Below are 24,138 nucleotides of genomic sequence, written 5' to 3'. Positions count from 1 at the left end.
CCTAGCCGATGTGATGGCTACAAGGAAGGCTGTTTTCCATGACAAATATAGGAGTGAGCAGGTTGCCAATGGCTCGAATGGAGGGGACGTAAGTCTCGTGAGGACTAAATTGAGGTCCCAGGAAGGGGTGGGGCATCGTACTAGGGGGTATAGACGCTCCAAGCCTTTGAGGAACCTCGAGACCATAGGGTGGGAGAAGACAGAGTGAGTACCTTCTCTGGGGTGGAAAGTAGAAATAGCCGCCAAGTGCACTTGCAAAGATGAGATAGCGAGGCCTTGCTGTTAAAGATACTAGAGGTAGTCCAAAATAGTGGGGATGGGAACCTCCGTAGGTGCGACGTTCAGCGTTTGACACCAGCAGGAAAATCGCTTCCACTTGGCCAAGTAAGTAGACTGAGCGGAAGGTTTTCTGCTACCCAGGAGTACCTCTTGCACCGGGGTAGAGCATCGTAACTCCGATTGGGTTAACCATGCAGGAGCCATGCCGTGAGATGGAGGGATTGCAGGTCTGGGTGGTGAAGCCTGCCGTGGTCCTGCGTTATCAGATCCTGATGAAGGGGCAGGGGGATCGGATTGGCTATCGAGTGGTCCAGAAACATGGTGTACCAGTGTTGTCGGGGCCACGCAGGGGCGATCAGGATCAGGCGAGCCCCATCCCTGCGAAGCTTTATGAGGACCCTGTGCACCATCGGGAAGGGTGGAAAAGCGTAAAGCAGGTGGTTCACCCAAGAGCTTAGGAAGGTGTCCGATACTGAGCCCGGGGCGAGACCTTGGTAGGCGCAGAACCTCTGACACTTTCTGTTGTTGCGGGAAGCGAAGAGGTCTATGTGGGGAAAGCCCCACTTCTGGAAGATGGAATGTACACTGTCCGGGCGAAGCAACCACTCGTGGGAGAGAAAGGACCTGCTGAGATGGTCTGCCAGAGTGTTCCAGACCCCTGGGAGGAAGGACACTACAAGGTCTATAGAGTGGGCTATGCAAAATTCCCACAGTTGGATCGCCTCTTGACAAAGAGGGGAAGATCGAGTCCCTCCCTGCTTGTTTATGTAGTGCATTGCCGTTGTGTTGTTCGTAAGCACTAGAACACAATGGCCCTGGAGATGTTGTTGGAAAATCTGGCATGCGAGGCGGACTGCTCTCAGCTCCCGGACGTTTATGTGCAATGCTAGCTCTTGAGATGACCAGAGGCCTTGCGTGCGACGATGGCCTAGGTGCGCCCCCCAGCCGAGACGACGCGTCCGTTGTTAGGGATACTGAGGGCTGTCTCGATTGGAATGGCATTCCTGCACACACCAGGGAAGGTGTTAGCCACCACTTGAGGGAGCCTAAAACGCTCTGAGGAACACTGACGACCATGTCTATGGTGTCCCTGCCTGGGCAGTAAACTGAGGTGAGCCAGGTTTGAAGGGGACGCAGGAGTAGTTTGGCTTGCTTGGTTACAAAAGTGCATGCGCCATGTGACCGAGAAGGCTGAGGCAGGTGCGAGCCGAGGTCGTCGGAAAAGTTTGGAGGCTTTCTATAACCGAAACTAGTGCCTGAAACCGGGGTAGTGAAAGGCAGGCTGTTGCGAGTTTGGAGTCTAGAATGGCCCCAATGAATTCTATTCTTTGAGTGGGTACTAGAGCAGATTTTTCTAGACTGATCATCAGGCCCAACCACTCGAATAGGTCCGTGATGATGGCAACATGCCTGGTGACTTGGGGCTCGGAGATCCCGCGAATAAGCCAGTCATCTAGGTAAGGAAAGACGTGTATTTGCCGACGACGGAGGAAGGTGGCCACTACAGCCATGCACTTTGTAAACATGAGCGGGGCGGTATAAAGGCCAAACAGAAGGACCGCAAATTGAAAATGTTGATGGTGCACCATAAACCGTAGGTACCGTCTGTGCGGAGGGTAAATGGCGATGTGAAAGTATGCGTCCTTCATGTCGAGAGCAGTGTACCAGTCTCCGGGATCCAAGGATGGGATTATGGTCCCCAGGGACACCATGCAGAACTTCAACTTCTTCAGAAACACGTTGAGTCTGCGCAGGTCCAGGATGGGTCGGAGACCTCCTTTTGCCTTGGGGATTAGGAAATATCGGGAGTAAAATCCCTTGCCCCTGAATTCCTCCGGTACCTCCTCTATAGCTCCGATGGAAAGGAGTGTACGAACCTCTTGCCAGAGGAATTGCTCGTGAGAGGGGTCCCTGAAGAGGGACGGGGAGGGAGAGTGGGAAGGAGAGGGTGAAATAAATTGGAGGTGGTATCCAAATTCCACTGTGCATAGGACCCAGGGATCCGAGGTTAAGTGGGCCCACGCAGGGAGGAAGGAGGAAAGGTGGTTGGAAAACTGAAGGGGATCCTGGGGAAGGACTGGTGCTCTGTTCTCGGGCGCACCTTCAAAAGTTCGGTTTGGGTCCCGCTGGTGGTTTGGTGGGACCGTTATTCTGGCCCCCTTGGGAACCCGACTGCCCTCTCGGTTCCCGCGACCACACCTTCTGCCCACCTTGTCGTGGCCTGGGTGGGGGGTAAGGGCATTGAGGCTGGGTACGGAAGGACCTTCGCTGGGTTTGCGGAGTATGCATCCCGAGGGAATGCATAATGACGCGATTATCTGTGAGACTCTGGAGTCTAGGGTCCGTTTTCTGAGATAAAAGGCCCTGTCCATCAAACGGAAGGTCCTGGATAGTGTGTTGCAGTTCAGGAGGTAGGCCTGACACCTGCAGCCATGATATCCTCCTCATTGTAATTCCCGAGGCCACGGTTCTGGCTGCCGAATAGGCAGCGTCGAGTGAGGCCTGCAGGGAAGTCCATGTCACTTTCTTCCCTTCCTCCAGAAGGGCCTGGAATTCCTGGTGGGAGTCCTGTGGGACCAGTTCAGCGAACTTACCCACTGGCTGCCAGGTATTATAATTATATCTGCTGAGCAGGGCCTGTTGGTTAGCCACCCGCAGTTGAAGGCCTCCGGCAGAATAGACTTTACGTCCCAACAGGTCCATCCGTCTAGCCTCCCACGATTTCGGGGCGGGGGCTTGCTGGCCATGGTGTTCTCGCTCATTCACAGATTGAACGACCAGAAAGCATGAAGGAGGATGGGTATATAAGTATTCGTATCCTTTAGAGGGTACCAAGTATTTCCTTTCCATGTCTCTGGCCGTGGGAGGGATAGACGCCGGAGATTGCCAAATGGTGACCGCTTTGGCTTGGATGGAATGGATGAATGGCAAAGCCATGCGAGTTGGCGCATCCGCCAACAGTATGTCTATGACCGGGTCTTCCACCTCCGGGACCTCCTTCACCTGGAGATTGATATTTAAGGTGACTCGCCTTAGAAGGTCCTGGTGGGCTCGGAGGTTGATCGGGGGCGGGCCTGATGAAGAAGTACTGGCTACTGCCTCGTCTGGTGAAGAGGAGGATGACAGACCTGGCACAACTGGCTCATACAGTGACTCCTGTTCCTGAGGAACATCAGAGTCCGGGAACACCTGAGGGTCCGGTGCCAGAGCCAAGTCGTCTGTACCCACTGGAGGAGGGCGGCTAACAGTGGTCTCTGGTGCACGATGTTCCGATGGGGCAGAACGAGATAGTACTGTAGATTCGCCTTGGGCCTGGTGATATGCCCAAGGCGTCCAGAAGGAACACTGAGGCGCTTGTTCTGGGCCCTGGGCCTCCTGGAGGACACGGCTATGCGGCTCTGAATCCCCGTAGGCAGCGCTATCAGTGTGTGAAGACTCAGATGCATTCCGTGATGGCCATGATGGAGCAGAGAGCACATGAGGAGGAGCCCTGTGCGCAGGGTACCGTACGTCGTGCTGCACCAGAGACCGGTACCGGGAGTCGTACTGGTGCCGAGAAGGTGACTGGGACCTGCGACCAGCGCAGTGCCAGGAGGTCGACTGGGACTGTGAAGCTCTATGGTGAGAGTGGCTGTGGCGTGATCGGTGCCGGGAGCTGGACCACCGTCTGCAATATCGGTCCGATGAGTGGGACCTTGAGCGGTGCTGTGAGTACGACCAGTACCGAGAAGGAGATCGGTACCGGCACTGCAAGCAGCGCCTAGATCAGGACCGGTGGCGAGATCAAGAGCGCTGGCGAGACCTCGAACTTGAATGCAGCCTGCCTGGGGCGGCGATGGAAGGTGGCCTGACCAGGGCAAGCTTCCCTGTTGATGTAACAACCCGCACCGGCAGTGCCGGGGGTTGAGGCAGGGTGCGCTCCGTTAGGGCAATGAGTTCCCTCGCAGTCGAAAAGGTCTCTGGCGTGGTGGGAACGATAAGCTCTACTGTGGCGTGTGCTGGGGAGCTGTCATGCACTGGACTCGACGGCTCTTGCATGGCCGGAATCAACGCTGCTGAGATTGCCGGTGCCGCGGCAGTTGCTGGTGCTGGGCGGCTTGGTTTCGGCTGCTGCTCAGACTGCGGTGCAGATATTGGAGCCGCAGGAGCTTTTTGGCACACGGGGAGAGGGAGCGGTGCCGGGCTGGCTTCTGGGCCGGTGCCGGCTGGTGCCGGGACGTCTTCGCGGTGCTGGCGCTCTCCGGTGCCGACAAGGCACTTCTCCCCAGCTTGGACTGTGCAGCACTCGGTGCCGAAGACGGAGGAGTGAGGGCTGCCTCCATTAGGAGCTGCTTAAGGCGAAAGTCCCGCTCCTTTTTTGTCCGCGGCTTAAACAACTTGCAAATCCTGCACTTAACTGCAAGATGGGATTCCCCCAGGCACCTTAGGTAGGAGTCGTGAGGGTCTCCTGTTGGCATCGGCCGCCGGCAGGCCAAGCACGGTTTGAAACCCGGTGAACCAGGCATGGGCCTGGGCACCGGGAAAGGGGAAGGGGCTAATCCCCAACCCTCTGAACTATATACACTAACTACGTTTACAAAAGGGTATTAAAAGTATTAAATACAACTATAAAACTAAACTATATACACAATAAGTACTAGAATGAGTGAATAGCTAGGGAAGTGGAGATCAGCTAAGCTGCGCTCCACTGTTCCAACGACTGACATGGGTGGTAAGAAGGAACTGAGGAGCGGACAGGTCGGCAGGGGCATATATTTGGTGCCATAGCAGCGCCACGCCAGGGGGCGCCCAGCCGACCCGCTGGGTGTTGCTAGGGTAAAAATCTTCTGACGAATGTGCACGCGGCGCGCGCACACCTAATTGGAATGGATATGAGCAAGCACTTGAAGAAGAACTTAGGTACATACAGATTAGGCCCAGATTTTTAAAGTTATATGGTTACCTAATTCTCATGAGTTAGGCATCTAACTATCTTGAAAGACTGGACCTAAGTGACTTGCCCAAACTCATGCACAAAGACTGTCTGACAGAGGACTAGAACCCAGGTCACCTGTTTCCCAAGTCTTGTTCCTTACCTATAATATTGTCCTTCCTCCCTTAGAACTTAATATAATTATAAGAGTTTGTGTGTGTGCCTCTGTGCATATCTATAGATGTGTGATATACACGTGTGTTTACATATATATTTCTGTGCATTTGTCCATCTCTCTGTATAAAGAGATACAAAAGTGTGTGTGTGTGTGTGTATACACACATCTTCCCTTTAAAAACAAAATGTGCTCCCATGGGCATAGTTAAACAGATTCAAAATCTATCAGTGGTATGAGTTTTCATTTAAACAAAAAACAAGTCGCATTGCATGGGAATGACATCCTACCATTTTAGAAATAATCCATTATAAAGGCATTCTGCTCAGGAACTCAAAAGACTTGCTTTATTTCTACTGGCTATTATTTACACAGACATAGCAAAATTGAAAACTCCTCAGAAAACAGTGTCTCACCACATTTGTGAGTCATGTTATACCAACCTCACAGGTGTGTTTCAAGAATTAAATTAGTTAATGTTGGAAAATGCTGGGAAGATTACAAGCACCGTACATAAGTGTTAAGTATTAATGATAATGACTAGTAGAGTCTTGCACAAGTTAAATATTTTGCTTTGCAGTAGCAGTTTCCTGCCAACAGAAACATGAATCAAACTGTTGTAAATGTATAAAAATAGTTGTCAAAGAATAAAATTAGTGTATGTGAGCTAGTCTCTATAATTCCCTTAGCCAGCAGGCAGACCAATATATAAGTTTAATTCTTTACATTATTCAAGAGTTCAATCCTCCACTCTCCTGCCCTATTTTGAATTTATTTCCCAGGAAAAGTTGTTTGCAATATTGTTTCACTCTGTTGTTTCTAGTTCATTTCCCCTAAAAGCAGTAAGGAGCTGGTGAACAGGGCAAGCGCATGGTGCAACAGTCCTGAAGGCTTCCAAAGCACTAATGTATTTTGTATTGACACTTCACCTCAGAAAATCCAGGACTCAGACACTAACGGATGAATGGAGGATGTTGTGAAGGCCAAGACTATAACAGGGTTAAAAAAAAAAGAATTAGATAAGTTCATGGAGGATAGGTCCACCAATGGTTATTAGCCAGGATGGGTAGGGACGGTGTCCCTAGTGTCTGTTTGCCAGAAGCTGGGAATGGGCGACAGGGGATGGATCACTTGATGATTACCTCTTCTGTTCATTCCCTCTGGGGCACCTGGCATTGGCTACTGTTAGAAGACAGGACACTGGGCTAGATGGACCTTTGATCTTTGGTTCTTACGACTGTGTCAGAATTATACTTAGTCCTGCATACAGCATTGTCAACTCAAGTATTTCCTCTCTCTCTGTGGGTTAGTTTTGCAGGGCCCTGTAGGGCTTTTCAAGATGAAATTTCTGTGAGATAGTTACAAACAGACCTTTTCCTGAGCAGATGGCATCACCTGCCACTCTTTTCAAGCATTCACACCTTACACGTTCCCATCCACTTTCATACCGTTAGTTCCTAAACCTGATTTTCTTGTGCTTTACACACAGATTCTGTGAGCTTTGTGAGAGCTTATATTGCCACATAGAAGGTGGCATGCTAACATGTTGTTTCTGAAGAAAGCATATTCCATGATATCATTAATTCCCTGGCTACATGGAAGAGCAACCTACTGCATAGGAGAATTTTAAGATAGTGCCATTCTGTCTCACCAGTGTGACTGCTTGGTCATTCACAAGTATATAGTTGACTATAATCTCTTTAAGGAAGGTGGCATGGACATTAGCTACAAGCGTTAGTACAACATTCAGTGAGTAAAAAAGAGCTAGTCATCCCTTGCTGAAGGCAAAAGGTGAAAAGATTAAATAGGTTTCTCAGAGAGTGTCCTAATTCCAGGCAGCTGCGATATATGCGACGCCAAACACTTGGCTGAATCATGCTGTGGTTCATTTCCTACACAAATCCCCACAAAAACCCACATACAAACAACCTGCAAGATGTGGATTTAGTGATGACCTCAGGACTCTCAACCCCTGGGGACAGAGAGATGGGGATAAACAAACTCTGAACTGACCCACATGTCTTTTCCAATCTGGCTCCTTTGACAGTTTCACTGCCCTTCCCTGCAGAAATATGGCCCAGCTCAGCGATGAGGGAATAAGAGTGACACCTGGTGGTAAAACCCATGAAGTGCAATCCCTTAAATTTCATCAGTTCCCTGCTCCAATCCTTCCTGATTGTCAAACATGTCAAAGGTGGTGAAGTTCAGCTGCGAGTTTGCCCATCCTTACATCAGAGATAGGAACTGAACACAAAGAGAAACTCCAAGTATCTGTAGGTGTGCTGCACTGACCTAGTTGGGGGAGAATTCGTACATATATTGGGCCTCTGCCCTCAAAATAGAAATATAAAAAAAAACATACAAAAAGCTACTTAAAAGAGGTATTTACACTTTTAAAAAGAGAAAAAGGGACAGGCAGTCAGAACTGTTTATTATATAATAACTGGTCTTGCAACTGCCATGATGGAGGTGCTCAAGTTAGAAGATGACAGAAGAGCAACTTAAACCAACCGGCCTCTAGAAGCGAAAGCATTTGGTCTGGAAGTAGCACCAAGCTAGCGGGGTTTTTTGGGTGGGTTCGGGCTGGGGTGAGGGATTGGTGCTGGAGGCTTCTTAGGACTCATTTTACTCGCAAGAAGTCTTAACACATTATTTATTCAATTTATAGCAGGGACTCACATAGTGAGCTGAAGCTCCTTAGATTGGTCTCACACATTTTAAAGGTAAGAACTTGGACTGAAGAGGAGCTAAGCAGTACATTTATCTCCTTGCTCATTCTTCTCTTAGTGCTGAACCAGAACAGGCAGTCATAGCCTTTTAAACAAGTACAAATTTGTAGCGATCAACCAGCCATCTGCTTTGTACTTACTAGTCACTCGTTTTTAAAGTCAACTCTTCAGGGCTGCTGAATTTCAGTTTTCCATTGAACACCCCAGCCAATAAAAGGAACTAAAGTCCAGTCCTTCTAAAACTGAACATAAAGAACTAGAACATATACAGAAAAGAGGAAATGTGGCATCTAGTGTGCCTAGGGCTACAAATGTGCTACCTTAGTTTGAGTTTGAATTGTAACTAGTTCCCAGTATACAGTAACAGATGATGGACACTTGTAGTTTCAAGACTGTTTAGGAACCTACTTTCCACCAGCAGGTACAGCCATGTTTGCAATTTGGTGACATCCCCAGGGAAAAATTAAACAATACAGAGAGGAGTCTTTCGGTTTTTGTGTTCAGCTGTAAACATCAGCTAACCAGGTAACTGTGCATCTCTCTGGAGTTAATGCTCAAAACCACGCCTGAGTGACTGCCTAAAAAAATATAAAAACAAAATGCTGACATTAGTATATTTTGAGCATTTTACTATACATTCCCCTTTTATTGCAGAGACAAGTCAATCAAAATTAGATGGTCATCTTATCAAACAACAGTTCAGGTGCAGGTGGTGCAACAGCTCAGTGTACCTACAGCATACTTTCTACTTCAGTGCTTTAAAGTGCCTGCTCATGATGGCTGTTAGTGAATTCCTAGTGTTTCTATCCCAGTGACAGCATAAGGTGGTTTTCTTTGCAGCTTAAAAAGGTGTAGTTGTCTTGAGGGGAGCAGGTGAGGGAGCAGAATGGAACCTGAGGCTTCCATTCAACATGCCACTGACCTGGGATTGGACACTGACCGGCATCAGCAATAAGGGAACTCTGTAGCTGTTCAAGTTTCCACCTCTCCCAGAAGGAGTCACTGCAAGGAAATGGAGTTGAGGAGTCCCAAGGTGGGGGTTGCGATAAAGTAGGCAACATAAAATATATAGAAAACAAAAAAAGTGGATGGGTGAGTCTGGAAATACTGTACTGTGACAATTCAAAAGTTATGAGAAGAGAGAGAGCAAACAGAAAACTAGGTTTGTAAAACACTGCGGTGCATGGAGAGGAGGCTACGATAGTGATCTCTAGAGTAGGGGGGGAAAACCCATCAGAATAAGTGGGAATCTCCATAGCACACGAACCATCTGCAAATAATGTCATAAAACAGAATTTAATATTTCAGTAGGGATGGTGATATGCTTCATAGTTCAGCCAGACAAAATAGCAGAATACTGAGACAACTAGGATGATTTTCCATGTACGTTGGGTGCTACTGAAGGAAATACTGCAAAAAACAAAAAAGTGCATGGTGTAGAAGTACAGCAAGAAAAAGTCTTATGTCTTAAAACTGTCTGGCAGCTGAAAAACATAGATGGCTCTGACCCAAGCACATGAGCTATTCCTGTTCCCCTGGATGTCTGCTGGTGCTGACAACCTGGCAGAACTACAGGTCACATTCAGATTTGCATCCGACGAAGTGAGTATTCACCCACGAAAGCTCATGCTCCAAAATGTCTGTTAGTCTATAAGGTGCCACAGGATTCTTTGCTGCATTCAGATTTGCATTTGTTAACTGCTTAACCTAAGACTTCCTGATTGCAGGTCCTGCACTCCTTACTCAATCGACACTCTTACTGACTCCCAGTAAGAAGCACAGGATCAGACCAAATATAGCCTACAGTGAGCAGCAAGGAGATTATTTTTGAATGGTTGTAAATCAGGGTAGAACTTCTTCATTCCCATGTTCTTCATCCTAAGCAGCCACATATGCAAAAACAGTGAGAGGTATTACAAAACTGTAAGAGGAAGATTATAGACTACCTGATATACACTAATGGGCTATGAGCGCTTCACACTAACTGAAGAACCCTGAGAGTACCTTCTTGGCATTCAGAACTCTATTCTAGAGATGAGATAATTGAAACAAACTTGTCATACAAACAATTTTTGTGTCCCAGGGTCATTTGCAGTGCTACAGTATTGGTAGAGCTTTGCAGTATAATCAAAGTTCTCTTTGAAGGGTTTTAATGAAAACAGCAATGATTTTAGTGTGTGCAATTTGTTAAAAAATGTACAGATCTGGGCAAAAACAATTTTGCAGGTGAAATATGTTTTTTTCCCTTTCAGTGGCAACATATGGTTCAGCTAAGGAAAATAAAAACAACAAAAGACAGTTAGAGATAGACAGTAAGAATAAAAAAGAAATAATGAAGGACTTCCAGGATGTCTGCCCTCCGTGGCTGATCTTAGCCCTCCATGTAGGGTTAGTGAAGCCATTTAACCTCACAGTTGTCTCTACCATCAATTCAGCCAGTTTTATAAGCCTGAGATTTAGGGTCAGATGTTCCATTTTCACAGAGTTGTCAGAAACAGCACTAGACGATCTTCTTTTGTGTGCTACTTTTCAGGTTGCTCTGTGATCTGAATACATTTGGAGTATTTTTAGACTAGCTCTCTACATTATATTCAGCATACTCATGAATTGCCTAGACAAGCACTTTCATCTAACTTTGAATCATCTGCTCTAAGACACATTCATAAAAGATTCCTGAATGAGAATTCTAACGACTGTCCATTGGATACTGGCAGGTCAGGACTCAAAACAGGATGAATTCAATGAAGTTTTGTATTTGAGAATTCATTTAAGGTGTCTAAAAGAGAGGACACCTCCTTACAATCTACCCTGCATTATGGAAACATTCATTCTACACATCATTTCTCTCTGCCTAAAATTCATTACACTTTGAATTCAAGGCATGTACGAGTTAATTTAAATGCTAGTGAAGTTCATCAGTTATAATCTATGCTGCTTTTTGTATGATCTCCCTAACGTTGTTCACATATGTTACATATGGCAGTGTATTGTACTAACTTACATACTGTATATTTATATGGCATGTCATAAAACATCAACAGAATAGACTGAATTTAAAACAAAACAAAAAAGAGGATAAAAGAAGTGTTTCCTTGTTAGCAGTTTAACATTCAATCCCTCTTGAAGCTGAGTATAAAAATGAAGATACTAAAAATGCAAACATTAAAACATAAATTTAAAAAATAGAACAAACAAAATACTAATTGAGACATTAATAAAGTGAAGGTGAAGTTACCTCTTGCATTACCTAGCGTCTGAGAATCCAGATCATCATCAATAAACTCCTCACCCTGGATGATGTTCTGGGTGTCCTCACTGTGATTAACAGGGCTGGTCATCTCCTGTTCCTTTTCGTTGTGCATCTGGGCATAGACATTTCTGCCTGGCAGTTTCCTAAATAGCACAGGAAAAATATCCTTTGATGGAATTTAGTTTCATATTATATTCAATTAATCAGATTAACCTCAAACACCTACAGAAAAATCCTATAGAATTAAATAAAGAATAACGTTTCCACTGAATTTTTAAACCAGCCTAAAGAATATTTTCTATTTAATTCTATAGGATTTTACAGTAATAACTATAGATTTCCCATTAATAACTACAGAAGCTCATTGGTTTTATCCCTATTACATTTTATAGGAATTTTCTAGATAGGTATCATGAACTTGCCTGGTTGTGATATAAGGATTTCTTTATAAACACAGATTTTTTTTGTTTTTTGTTCAGTTATTTACTGAACTCCCAGAACTACAATTTTAAAAAAACAACAACACCCTAAACTGAAAACATGTCAATAAATAATATTTCTTGCATTCCTAAAATGTCATCATAGAAGGATGACAAAGCATCAATTAGTTATGTCTTACTCTGCAACAGTATGACAACCCCTTATTGAACATTAAAACAATTTGGTGACCTTGTATCAATGCTAACAAGAATATGTTTATGTGTGTGTTGTTTCGAGAGATTGACGGTCAATACTTGACCTTCATGGGTCAGGGTGTGTAGCAAGTGGGGGGAGCAAGCTTTTCAAATTGTAATTAAATTTTCAGTACCTCGTACCCTCTGTCCCTGCTGATTGCCTTTTGTGACCCTGGGAGTCATGACCCACTGGTTGAGAAACACTGCACTACAGCAGCCCTGAGGTTACCTCAATTTAACAGCTGCTGAGGACAAGAGAGGTAAAGCAAACTGCCCCTGGTTGCACAGAGTCACTAGCCCAGCTGGGAATAATAGCAATATGACATCATAGTTTAATTTCCATAGTGTCTCCATCAACCCCTCTGCTGAGGTAGTCACAGTGTTGTACAATACTAAAACACACTGAAAAGGTTTATTTAAAATATATATATATATATTTTAGAGGACCCGAGGTTGAAGAAGACACATACCACCCATAGGGGTGAGAGGGGGAATTTTTTTTTTATATATATATATATATATCAAATCAAAGCACCCAGTGCTGACTCCAAGAGTCTTCATGACCAGGAGATAATACACTCTTCAAGAGAAAGACGGCATTTTATTTATGTTTATTTAAATAACGATAAAATGATGTCGAAACTAGGCTCTAGGAGCCCTAACACAATTCATGCTACAACAAAGCTTCAGCAGCTTTTAAATAAGTATTGAAACAGGAATTCTGATGTATAAGAGTCTAGAGTTATATGGTCTCCTGGTCCCACACCTGTCTAGAAATTATTCTGGACAGTAGGGCTATGTTTTTTCTATATTACACAACCCTAACAGGCTTAGAACATACACTGTTTGCTATATGCATATTATATTCTAAAGAAATGCTTAATCTATTCTCTGGAAAATGAACAAAATTGCACAATAAACCATGATCGCTGGCTTCAGAAGGCAGATGCTACTAGTGGGCTTAAATGACTAGGAATACTGTATCTGTTAAGCCATCTTTCTCTAATCCCCCTCCTACTGTTTCCTACTACTAAACATTTTGAAATGTAAATAATACAGAGTACTGGAGCATGCTGCCGGCACGTAAAGTAACAGTAACAATAATAATGGTAATATATTGAATAGAATATTTATTGCGGTGTTAGTCTTGGGGTTAACGTTCAGATGAATGAGTTCTTTGTGCTTTAGAGCAGTCATGATTTACTTTGTCCCATTCATTTGAGAAGCCTGCCTTTTCTACACGGTATTGTTTTGATTTTAATAAAATATGGATCATCAAATTAGTACCTGTTTTTATAACTAAATGGCTAGGATTGGGACTCCACTTGCTCTCATGCAAATAATAGTAGTATAGGCGAAGGGGGAAAAGGGGGATGTTTTCTTCTGAAAGTGTAAATGAGATGGGAAGTCAATGATGAGGAAAGATTAGAAACTCTGCTCCAAGAGTGCTGAAATTGGGGCAGGTTGGTGGTACCCAAGGACAGGATGCAAGGAAGTGAATACAGAGAAAGATCCGTGAGTTTGGTTGCAGCAAGTCTATGGAGATTTTTTAAAATAATGAACCTAATTTTTAACAGATTTTCAAATGAATGGGGAGAGGGGAGGGAGAGGAGGAATTTAAAAATGTGAAAAGGCAGAGACCTTTCTCTTCTTCTGAAGAATCAAATGAACTCCCACTAAAGTAGGCAAAATACCTAAACAGAGGAACCAATAGTCTAATTTGGTATGATGAAACCTGTGTTCCTGCTGTTACAAAAATAAAACAAGGATGATTTCAGCTCTTCTGCTAGTGATGTATTAAATACATGACAGCTTTGATGTGGGTGAAATATCATTTTCCTTCCCTTGCCTTTGTTTGGTGGATACTGTGCAGTTTGTCTTGTCTATATTACCGCAGAGTGCCCCACACCATGGAACCCTGCTCAGAGTGCTGCTGAAAGGATGAAGAAATCCTACTAGGAAAAACATCACAAACATAAAAATACATCAGAAAAAGAAAGGGAGGATTTTTCTTTGATTGAATTACCTCTAATAAAGATGACAATGCTTTGAGAAACAATATGCAGATTCTGGATCCTTGCTAGATAATGGACCAGAGTCACTGGAACCTTCCAGCTGCTTTATGCTGTTCCAGTGATAAGACATGCCATGATCTTGATTTATCTGGATGGTTAAGCTGATGGAGCATACTAGTGAATCTGGCAGAATAACTCAATGGAAACCCAGGATAGCTAAATGGATTTTTATTATGTTTATTCAGCTGTAGATTAGCTTGAAGCACCATGTTAATTGTCTAATGGATGCAGTCAGAAGCCAAGAGGAGAAGGAGATCTTTTTGCCTCTGAGATATTCAGTTTTAATCTCTGAACTATTTCTTGCTTCAGCAGCATTTGCCACCAGGGAAATTACCCCTTCTCCTCACTCCAATCCCATAATAACAAAAATTTGAGAAAATGCTGGTATAAAACACTGTTAACTACTGGGATGGAAGAAATTTAGGATTTGTATTTGAAAACTATATAACTTTATCTTTTGAAAACTTATGTAACTTTAAAAGTTTAGTAGGAAGTATAGCCTCTGATCATAACACTTCAGTTACTTTCTGCTTGTCACTCTCTGTCTAGGTGGACCAACTATTCCTGTGGATCTTGGTCTTATAAAACTAAGTGCTCTGGGGATTCCTGTCTTTGGATAATGTTTGCTCTCTAGAGGAGAGGTTTGCAATAGAAAACCTGCAGCACCTGGTCTCAGAGACCAGATCAACTGACTCAGGACCATAGGGCTTAGCTAAAGGGCTAAATATTGCAGTGTAGACATTCAGGCTCAGGATGTAGCCCAGGCTCTGAGACCCTCTCCCCACATGACGTCTCAGAGCCTGGGCTCCAGCCCAAACCTGAATGTCTTCGGTGCAAGTTTTAGCCCCAAAAGCACAAGTCAGCCAACTGAGGCCAGCCGTGGCCAGGCTGTGGGTCTTTTATTGCACTGTAGGCACACCCTAGGAGAGATCACTGCAGATACTCTGTTTTTATGAATCTCAGTTCTAGGGAATCTTTACTCTGAATTATTCATCCTGGGCGGAATGTGCTTTTGTAACACACGTGCACTCATGAATTTAAGCTGAACTCATAGGTGATTACCCCATTTCTAGTGATATCTGTCTCTAAGGGCTGGTCTACACTAGGGGAGGGGATTGATCTAAGATACGCAACTTCAGCTAGCTGAAGTCGAAGTATCTTAGATCGATTTACCTACCGTCCTCACAGCACGGGATCGATGTTCACGGCTCCCCGTCGACTCTGCTATCACCGTTCACGTTGGTGGAGTTCCAGAGTCGACAGGAGCGTGTTCGGGGATCAATATATTGTGTCTAGATGAGACGCGATATATCGATCCCCAAGAAATCGATTGCTGTGAGATCCTGCTCTGAAGTTTGATTTGTTCAACTGAGAAATTCCAGTGTATTAGGGGAGTTAAAGCCGTGTTACAATTCCTAGCATTCCTATAGTCTTCCTCTGCAATAACTGTCCCATTCAGAAAATAATAAGCCAAGAAGACTGTAGCGAGGTGGTGTGGCTCCCCTCCTCCACAGGGAGGGTTGAGCCCCGTCAATCATCCCCCAGGGCAGAACTTCCGGGTGGAAGCCCCACCCCTCAAAGGGTCAGGCGGCGACCCGGAAGCATAAAAGCCGGGCGCTGGCCTTCAGTTGCAGCTCAGCTGCTGGCCAGAGCAGACGTGCCGGCTGACCCTCGTCGCTGGGAGGCTGCAGAGCTCAGAGACAGGTATCAGGCCTTGCCGGAGCCAACTCGCAGCAACTACGACGCTGAGCTGCCGGAGCTACCCCGCAGCAGCTACGATGCGGAGCCACCAGAACTAACCCCCCGTCACTACGACGCGGAATTACCAGAGCTGCCCAGCCCTTACTACGGCCCGGAGGAACCCTCGGACCAGACCTGGCCCAGCTGCCCAGAGGTGCTCCCGGATCTACCACCTAGCCCGGACTGGGAGGAGCCCATGAGGGTGGACGACCCTGCGGACCAGGTAGGAAGTGAAGGGGGGATTGGAAGTAGCCCGGGGGCGGTTGACTATAGTCAGGCCGCAGAAGGCCCCGAACCTATGGCTGTGTGTCTCGGGCGGGATCCCCATTGAATCACCCCGTCAGTGTGTTGCGGCCCGGATCCCCACTGACCGCCTAGCGGTGATAGCCGCTACTAGGGCCCCGGGCTGGAACGCAGAGGAGTGGGTGGGCCTGCGTTTCCCCTGCCACCCATAGCCGGGTGGCAGAAACCCCCTTTCACCCCCCCAGCGTCTCTGCTACTGCTCTGCCCTGCCGCAAAGGGCCAGAGCTTACTGACCTGTTTGTTTGGTGCCCCGCCCGAACCAAGGGCTGGGCCCCCAGTGACTCTGCTACTGCTCTGCCCTGCCCCAAAGGGCCAGAGCTCATTGAACTGTTTGTTTGGGGCCTGCCTGCATCAAAGGCTGGACCCCTACTGACTTCGCTGTGCCTCAGTCCGCTCCACAGGGACCGAACGCCTGGACGGTGGACCGCGGACCCGAAGGACAGGACCTAGAGGGGACAGAACGAGGCCGGTGTGGCTCCCCTCCTCCACAGGGAGGGTTGAGCCCTGGTCCCCCCTCGTCATAAAGACATTTTAGAAAGGAATCAAGATGAATAAAAAATACTTTTTCATCCCTTTCTTAAATATTGTATATTTCTTTTGCAGCTTATTAAATATGTCTGCTGTCTAATTGCCTCCAACTTAAGGGCTAATCAAGAGGTGTACATCACAATGTCTCATAACAGACACCACTACCGAGTCTTATGATCATGTAATACAAACAGACAACCTCCAATGTACTGCAAATGAAATATTATTGCATCACATCATCCATTTTTATGATGATTTTTTGTTGCTCTGGGAACCCAGAATAGCTAAATGGATTTTTAGTATTTTTATTCAGCTGTAGATAGAGTTTGATATCAAATTTTGTGTTTCGTCCTATAAAACAATAAGTCACTATAAATATCAAGAAATTTAAGATTCCACAGTTGGAAAGCCAAGACATTCTTCCTACATGAGACAAAACACCTCTGTCTAATGAGATGACAAAGATAGTTGCTAACTTAAATTCTCAGTTAAATGCTGTGCTCTTGCTGTTATCATTAGCACAGTACGGTATCTAGTCCATTCTGTAAAAGAATGTTTATTTTAAATAAAAATCCATCTTGAAATAATAATGGGCCTAATCAATAGGCATTTTCACTGAGTAAGGACTGCAGATTTTGTGAAATGATAACACATGTTTATTCCCATGCAGCTCAAACCTGAAGGCTTTTGAGTACCTAACAAAAAAATACCAGGACCATGTCCAAATAATAAAACAAATAGATAAACCAGCATAAAAAAGCCAGTAACTTGCCACCTGAACAATAATGAATTCATCTCCATAATCAAATGCAGATTGAAAATATCTTTGAATTATTAAAGGAATAAGTATTTGCTTACACAGCTTATGTGGTATCAGTTGCTCCTCATGAACATATTTCTTATATTAAGGTCACTTCCATAGCTTCTTCACCTCCTCCCTAATATGTTATTGTGCAAACTCTTTTTTTACTTATTATCTCTATCACAGCTAGATACTCTTAACCTGTGTGGCACTGTTTCAGTCATCAAACGCTAACGTGTTCAAAAGATTAATTCCACATCATTTTTTGTTTTGTTTTCTTGGTAAGAAATTAGACTTGTGGATCAATTAATTGTCCTGGTTGCCTAGGTTACTCATTACTCCTCAGAGTAGATAATAGGAATATATTTTAGAATGACTATTCTTTGGTGGTTGTATTGACGCAAGCTGAATGAGCTCCCACATTGCTGCTATTTACCTACATCAACATCAATTATAACCTTGATGTCTGAAACGGTCAGAAACAACATGGGCTTTAAAAGCTCGAGACCCGTCAGTGCACTGCTTCAAAGAAGTCTATTTTTCAAGAAATGATACATGTGAACAAATCTAGTTTTTAAAGTATATAAGGTTTACTTGCCTTTTAAACTTGTAGAGAATGAAGGCCCCAACTACAACTAGACAGATAACAAAGAGAACCACTATAGCCCAGTATCCATTGCCTCCTCCAATCCTCTGAGAGTCTGAAATGCAAGACATATATTTGAAGAACTTAGTAAATCTGTTTTCAGACCAGTTATCATCTTGGGCTTGCCTTATTATTGAATCTCTTAAGTAAAAACCACTAGATTTGTATTTATACCTTCTCCTTGTCACTACACTATGTAGCGTCTTCAAATAGTACTCTTGGGAGAATTGTGTGCCAAAAAATATCCAAAATTCTGCATATTTTATTCGTCACAATGAAGCAATATAATCACACCAGTTTCACTTATTTTGGTAATTTATTTAAACTAGAATACAGAAAAAAAATCATAACTGTTCAAAATTTCCTAAACACATGAAAGTTCAATTACAAATCCTTGGTAACCAAGACCCTGCATTCTAATTATAATACTGGATTTTCATTTACATTGCATTACTTTTATTTTGGTGCTCTGTAAAATAGAAGGTCGCTTTAAATTGCTCAAACTTTCACACATGAAAGTCACACAGTTTTGCTAATCATCGTCCTGCATTTTTTTTAAATGGATAAGTAAAATAGATCCTGATCTGTAATTTAACCCCACTGTGCCTGTCTGGCTCAGGAAAAAAAGCCAGAAAGCACATAGACCAGGGGTTCTCAAACTGCGGGTTGGGATCCCTCAGGGGTTACGAGGTTATTACATGGGGGATCACGAGCTGTCAGCCTCCACCCCAAATACTGCTTTTCCTCCTGCATTTATAATGGTCTTAAATATATTTTGAAGTGTTTTTAATTTATAAGGGGGGTTGCAGTCAGAGGTTTGCTGTGTGAAAGGGGTCACCAGTACTAAAGTTGAGAACCACTGACATAGACCTTCCTAGATGAGGATTTTGTTGCTATCATTTACAATAAGGCTCCTTTACACCACTGTGGCAAGGTAAAGGAGCCTTAATTGACTACGAATGGGAACAATTAACTAACAGTGGGAACATTAGCAGCCTGCCTGTTTAGTTGTTACATTTCTGCTCTGCCTCAGGGACAGAGCCTGCTTCACACATCCCTATGCCTCCAAGCTCAGGATGCAGCAACAGAGATGAGAGGGACAGTGAGTCTCTCACTCATTCGCACCCAGGCAGGCACCCAGCCCCACTCCATTAGCATCACTCCATGATCGCAGGCACACATGCCCAGCCTCCCTCCTTCCCCCCGCCCCGTGATGATCCGCTCTCTGCTGCTGGTTGCTTCCAGCAGACATGCCCAGGCTGCCATACAAGGGGCATGTGTTCCCCACAGATTTTTTTGCTCCATCATTTTTCTGTAGGGGAGCCAAGAAATCTGCAGAAGGTATGAATTCTGTGCCTCCTGCAGGGTGCAGATTTCTCCCAGAAGTAAAACAGGCAGCACCATAAACTAATTTGCAGACCAATTTGTGGATACAGGAGAGAGGACAAATTTAAATCAAATAATAAATAATAATAATAATGTAATTATTTGCATGCCATTTTTCCAAGGATCTCCAAAGATATTGTAGGCAATAGTCAATCAGCCTTCACATTTCTCTATTATATGAGATACATAAACATTACTATATTCATTTTACAGATGAGGAAACTGAGATAGAGTAAGGTCAATTGACTTGCAGAGTTACACAGTGCCAGAGTTTAGAATGGAATTCAAGACTCCTCAGTTCTAGTCTCTGTTCTTGCTACCAGGGAATATTGACTCTTAACGCAAGTGATTTCTACCTCATTTTATTTTCAGATTAGAAACTATAGTGATGGGTGTATATAGTGGAACCTAAGATATTGAAAGGATGTGCCTTATTTTGACCTGCGAACTGACTTGGCAATATATAATTTACAACACTATTTATGACACATCTGAATAGGGCCCAATGTGCTTTGCTCTTTTTGCTGGGTCAGTGTCATTCAGCAACAAACAGAACGGATATCATAAAAGATGATGCACATGCACAAACGAAGAGGCCTTGACATTGTCAGGGAGGGCTTAAGTTGAAGCTGTCCTTGCTGCTAAAACACAGCCTTTTCGTCGTTTGCTCCCTTCATAAAACACCCACACACAAATACAGAAAACTTTTCAGTCCTTGCCTCTATTTTTGTAGCGTTGGATCTGTGGGTCCAAATACTTACAGGCTATCAAACTCAGGACCCTTATATTGAGTGTCCAAACTGTGCTTTCAATTTGCGCCTGTATAAACTGACCAGCGTTTGATAATCTGTCTACATTTTAGTGAAAAGGACAAAAGTGAGAGAACAAATATTTTCAACCTTCTAACAGGGTATCTCAATGAAACAAACAATGAAAAACAGTAAAATAAGTTGCTTTGATGGTACATTTTAAATTAATAAACAGCAGAAGAAATCAGTTAATGTGACACTTCTCTCAGAACTCTAATAGCAATCTATAGATTGGGGTTTTTACCTGAATCAGAGCTGGCTAACGTCACTAAGACCCAGTATCCTTCCCTCAAGAAGAAGCTGATGTTATGTGCATTCAAAGCCTGCTTTATAGCAGCTATTCTCTGAAAACATAAGAGAGACAATGTCACACATCTTCCACGTAGTTCAACTTTGAGAAATTCAGTGCACTAAACCGAGAAATATCTACGTTCATTCAATGTGGTGAGAAACCCGGAAGACATTTTTTGACCATTTCAGTGAGTTGTAACTTTTTAGGCAATTCTGGTTTTAAAATGTTCATAACCAAATCTTTCTTCCCTTTACGGAGCTTTTTACTTTTTTCTTTCATTATGCGACAGACAATATTTCATTTACAGGAGCTATTGGGCCCACCCGAACTATAACTTGCACAATGAATAATCCACACTGAAACCTGTCTCCAATATACATATTCTTCTAATGATATCAAAAGACAGGCTTCTCTGGAACTTTAGATTTCTTACATATGAAAAGTAATTGCAGCTTGATAATGCACTGCATGTCATACTTTACTTCACTTGTTTATCTCTATGGATGGATGGCTGTTTGCAACATGTTTTTAAGAAGATGCTGTCAAAACAGTTATTTGCATCCACATAGAAACAGTTTCTCCTATTTTTCTAATGGGGACAAAGCATGCTAAAATATGATCTCCCACATTTTTATGGAACAGCACCATTAAAAGTGCCACCACATCCCACCACTGTCAGACACATTGTCTGGCCCCTCTTTCTTTTCTTTGCATCTTCAACATAGATAATTTTCCAGAGGATCAAGGCTAGTTTTATAGACTGTTCCTAAGTAGAGGATACCACTCCCCACAGGATGCCAAATTAGAAGTTTCAGAGAATCATAGAACAGGAGGGGACCTCGAGAAGTCATCTAGTCCAGTCCCCTGCCCTCAAGGCAGGACTAAATATTATTTAGAGCATCCCTGACAGGTGTTTGTCTAACCTGCTCTTAAAAATCCCCAATGATGGAGATTCCACAACCTCCCTACATTTGCCTTTATATCTATAAAACCTTCAAGAGAGGCTCTTTTTACATTCCTGTGCTCGGTTTTGACAAGCCCTCACAGCCTATTAGGTAGAAAAGCCCCTGCTGTTTCTCTTACAGTATTTGTATGAACTTCACAAAGGGCCAGATTCCGATCCCCATACTCACACTCAGTCCATAAATGGTTTCACTGACTTAAATATGACTCTTTGTGCACTCAATGTAAAGGTAACATAATTTGGGCCTCAGCTAATTTTCAGGAGAATTCTCCCAGAGAATTCTTAACTTTTTATCCCCAACTTACTGACCTGGCCATATATTGTTTCCATTATTCTGTCCCAAGTCTGACATGAGGAATAATTCTGACAGTTGTATTAACAGCAACTTGTAAAATAATACAATCTCTGCTAAAATATTTACTTAGTCTCTCTCCAACAGAGTTCTATACTTGAAATAGACTCAACTGGTCCCACCAGCCAGGGCCGGTTCCAGGGGTTTTGCTGCCCTAAGCAGCCAAAAAGAAAAAAAAAAAGAAAAAAAAGCTGCGATCGTGATCTGCGGCAATTCAGAGGGAGGTCCTTCGCTCCGAGCGGGAGTGAGGGACCCTCTGCCGAATTGCCGCCGAATACTTGAAAGTGCCGCCCCGCTCCAGAGTTGCCACCCCAAGCACCTGCCTGGAACCGGCCCTGCCACCAGCAATTCTCAAATCCCATAAGCATTCTAAATCTAAAAGTAGTTCCTCCTACTGCAATTCCTTTGAGAGACAAGCGAGTAAGAGATGATATGGAGATCTGAAACTTTTAAAGGGATGCTAATTTAATTCATATTTTGGAGTACAGATATAGAGTCCATAAGGGCGGCCCAGGTTATTAAGCAGACTCAGAGTGCATTCTCGGTACATGACAACTCACAAGCACGCCAGGGCACCAACTTTCAGAATTGGAGCTATCAGCAGAATAAATGTCCCTTTGTTGAAACATGAAAAGGGGGAAATATTGAAGATCTTGAAGGTTCTCCTCTCAGTTATACATCAACAATGAATGATCCATAAACATGGGTGGTTTGCCACAAGTGATAACTAAGAGTCCAGCCCAACACCCAAAGAAATCAATGGGAGTCTTTCCATTGACTTCACTGGACACTGGACTAGGCTTTAGGGTGGTAATTTTGTCATGGATGTTTTTTGAAAGGATATTTACTGAGTAACACAGATTTTGGTACAATTGCAGATGTCATAAAAAATTGTGACCTTTTAAAAAAAATATCCACACAGAAATGCGCATACACCAGTATTCTGCCTTGCCTACATTAAGGTGGTGAAGATATGGCTGCTATCACCGATAGCATCTCTGCAAGTTCCGCACAAGGTGTGTCAGAAGGGGTGTTGCCATGGCCATACTATCTTATACAGTAACTCCTCATTTAAAGTCATCCCGTTAATGTTGTTTCGCTGTTACGTTGCTGATCAGTTAGGGAACATGCTTGTTTAAAGTTGTGCAATGCTCCCTTCTAATGTCGTTTGGCAGCTGCTTGCTTTGTCCACTGCTTGCAGAAAGAGCAGCCTGTTTCAGCTAGCTGGTGGGGGCTTGGAACCAGGGTGGACTGGCAGCCCTGCATCCGCTCCCCCTATCAGCTCCCCACTCCTCTAAGTTCCCTGTGCAGCAGCTGCGCAGCAGGCTATCACTCAGCAGTTCAGCTGTCCCTCCCCCCACTGCCATGTGCTGCTCCTGCCCTCTGCCTTGGAGCTGCTCCCTGAGACTCCCGCTTGCTGTGTGTGTGCGGGGGCGGGAGGGAAGGAAGAGAGGGGCTGTCAGCAAGCTCCCTCTGTCCTGAGCCCTGTCGTCTGTCCCCCTCCCCCTGCTCCTGCACCCTGCTTCCATACAGCAGGGGGGACACACGACAGGGCTCAAGACAGAGGGAGCTTGCTGGCAGCAGCTGCAGTCTCAGCAAGCTGATCTAATTAACAAGGCAGTGTACTTAAGAGCAGGGTCAGCCTACTTAAAGGGGAAATGCGCATCTCTCACGCACAGTGTATGTCTCTGTCTGCCATGCGCTCTCTCCTCCCTCCATTCCTGCTGCCTTTTAGAGTGTGAGAGTTAACCCTTGAGGGCCCAGCGGAGTGCTAGTTCATCATTTAGCAGTAAGGCCATCCTCTCACTCCTCTACCTCAACCAAGCTTCATAATCATCATCACTGTGTACCAGCATTAAATTGTTTGTTTAAAACTTATACCACTGGTCTACAGTTTTTGAGAAGACATCTGCTTCAGAGATAAAATGTGGTATTTATTATGTATTTTGATGTGCTGAATTCAAATATGACAATTAAAACAACTGATTGGCTACTGTTTCTAAGATATTTAAGTTTTTACATTTTATGTCTATGTATATTGTGTAGATAGTAGAGTTTTAATCATAAATTGTAAACCTAGGTCTTTTCATGTGTTTATGGTTGCTTTACAAGATAATATTTCATCTGTCCTGTTTATGTAACACTTTAAAAATCAGCAAAAGGGTTATATAAATAAAATTTATTATGAAACAAAAGGCAAAAAACTATTATGTACATAGTTT

The 24,138-nt window shown here is 44.1% G+C and overlaps 1 protein-coding gene across 1 annotated transcript in view; it reads right to left on the bottom strand.

Annotated features, from left to right (window-relative positions):
• Nucleotides 1-6,073: 6,073 nt before the first annotated feature.
• SORCS2 (sortilin related VPS10 domain containing receptor 2) overlaps nt 6,074-24,138 on the bottom strand; it is an 844,346-nt gene continuing 826,281 nt past the window's right edge. Inside the window, 5 exon segments of the mRNA XM_032789791.2 lie at nt 6,074-8,673; nt 9,018-9,097; nt 11,331-11,488; nt 18,066-18,168; nt 20,553-20,652. Coding sequence (XP_032645682.2) covers nt 8,650-8,673; nt 9,018-9,097; nt 11,331-11,488; nt 18,066-18,168; nt 20,553-20,652 — 465 coding nt within the window. The 3' untranslated portion in view covers nt 6,074-8,649.

This window comes from Chelonoidis abingdonii, chromosome 5, assembly GCF_003597395.2.
Source record: "Chelonoidis abingdonii isolate Lonesome George chromosome 5, CheloAbing_2.0, whole genome shotgun sequence".
NCBI lineage: Eukaryota > Metazoa > Chordata > Testudines > Testudinidae > Chelonoidis > Chelonoidis abingdonii.
Note: the sequence above shows the minus strand (reverse complement) of the source record. Positions and strands in the feature narration are given on the sequence as shown.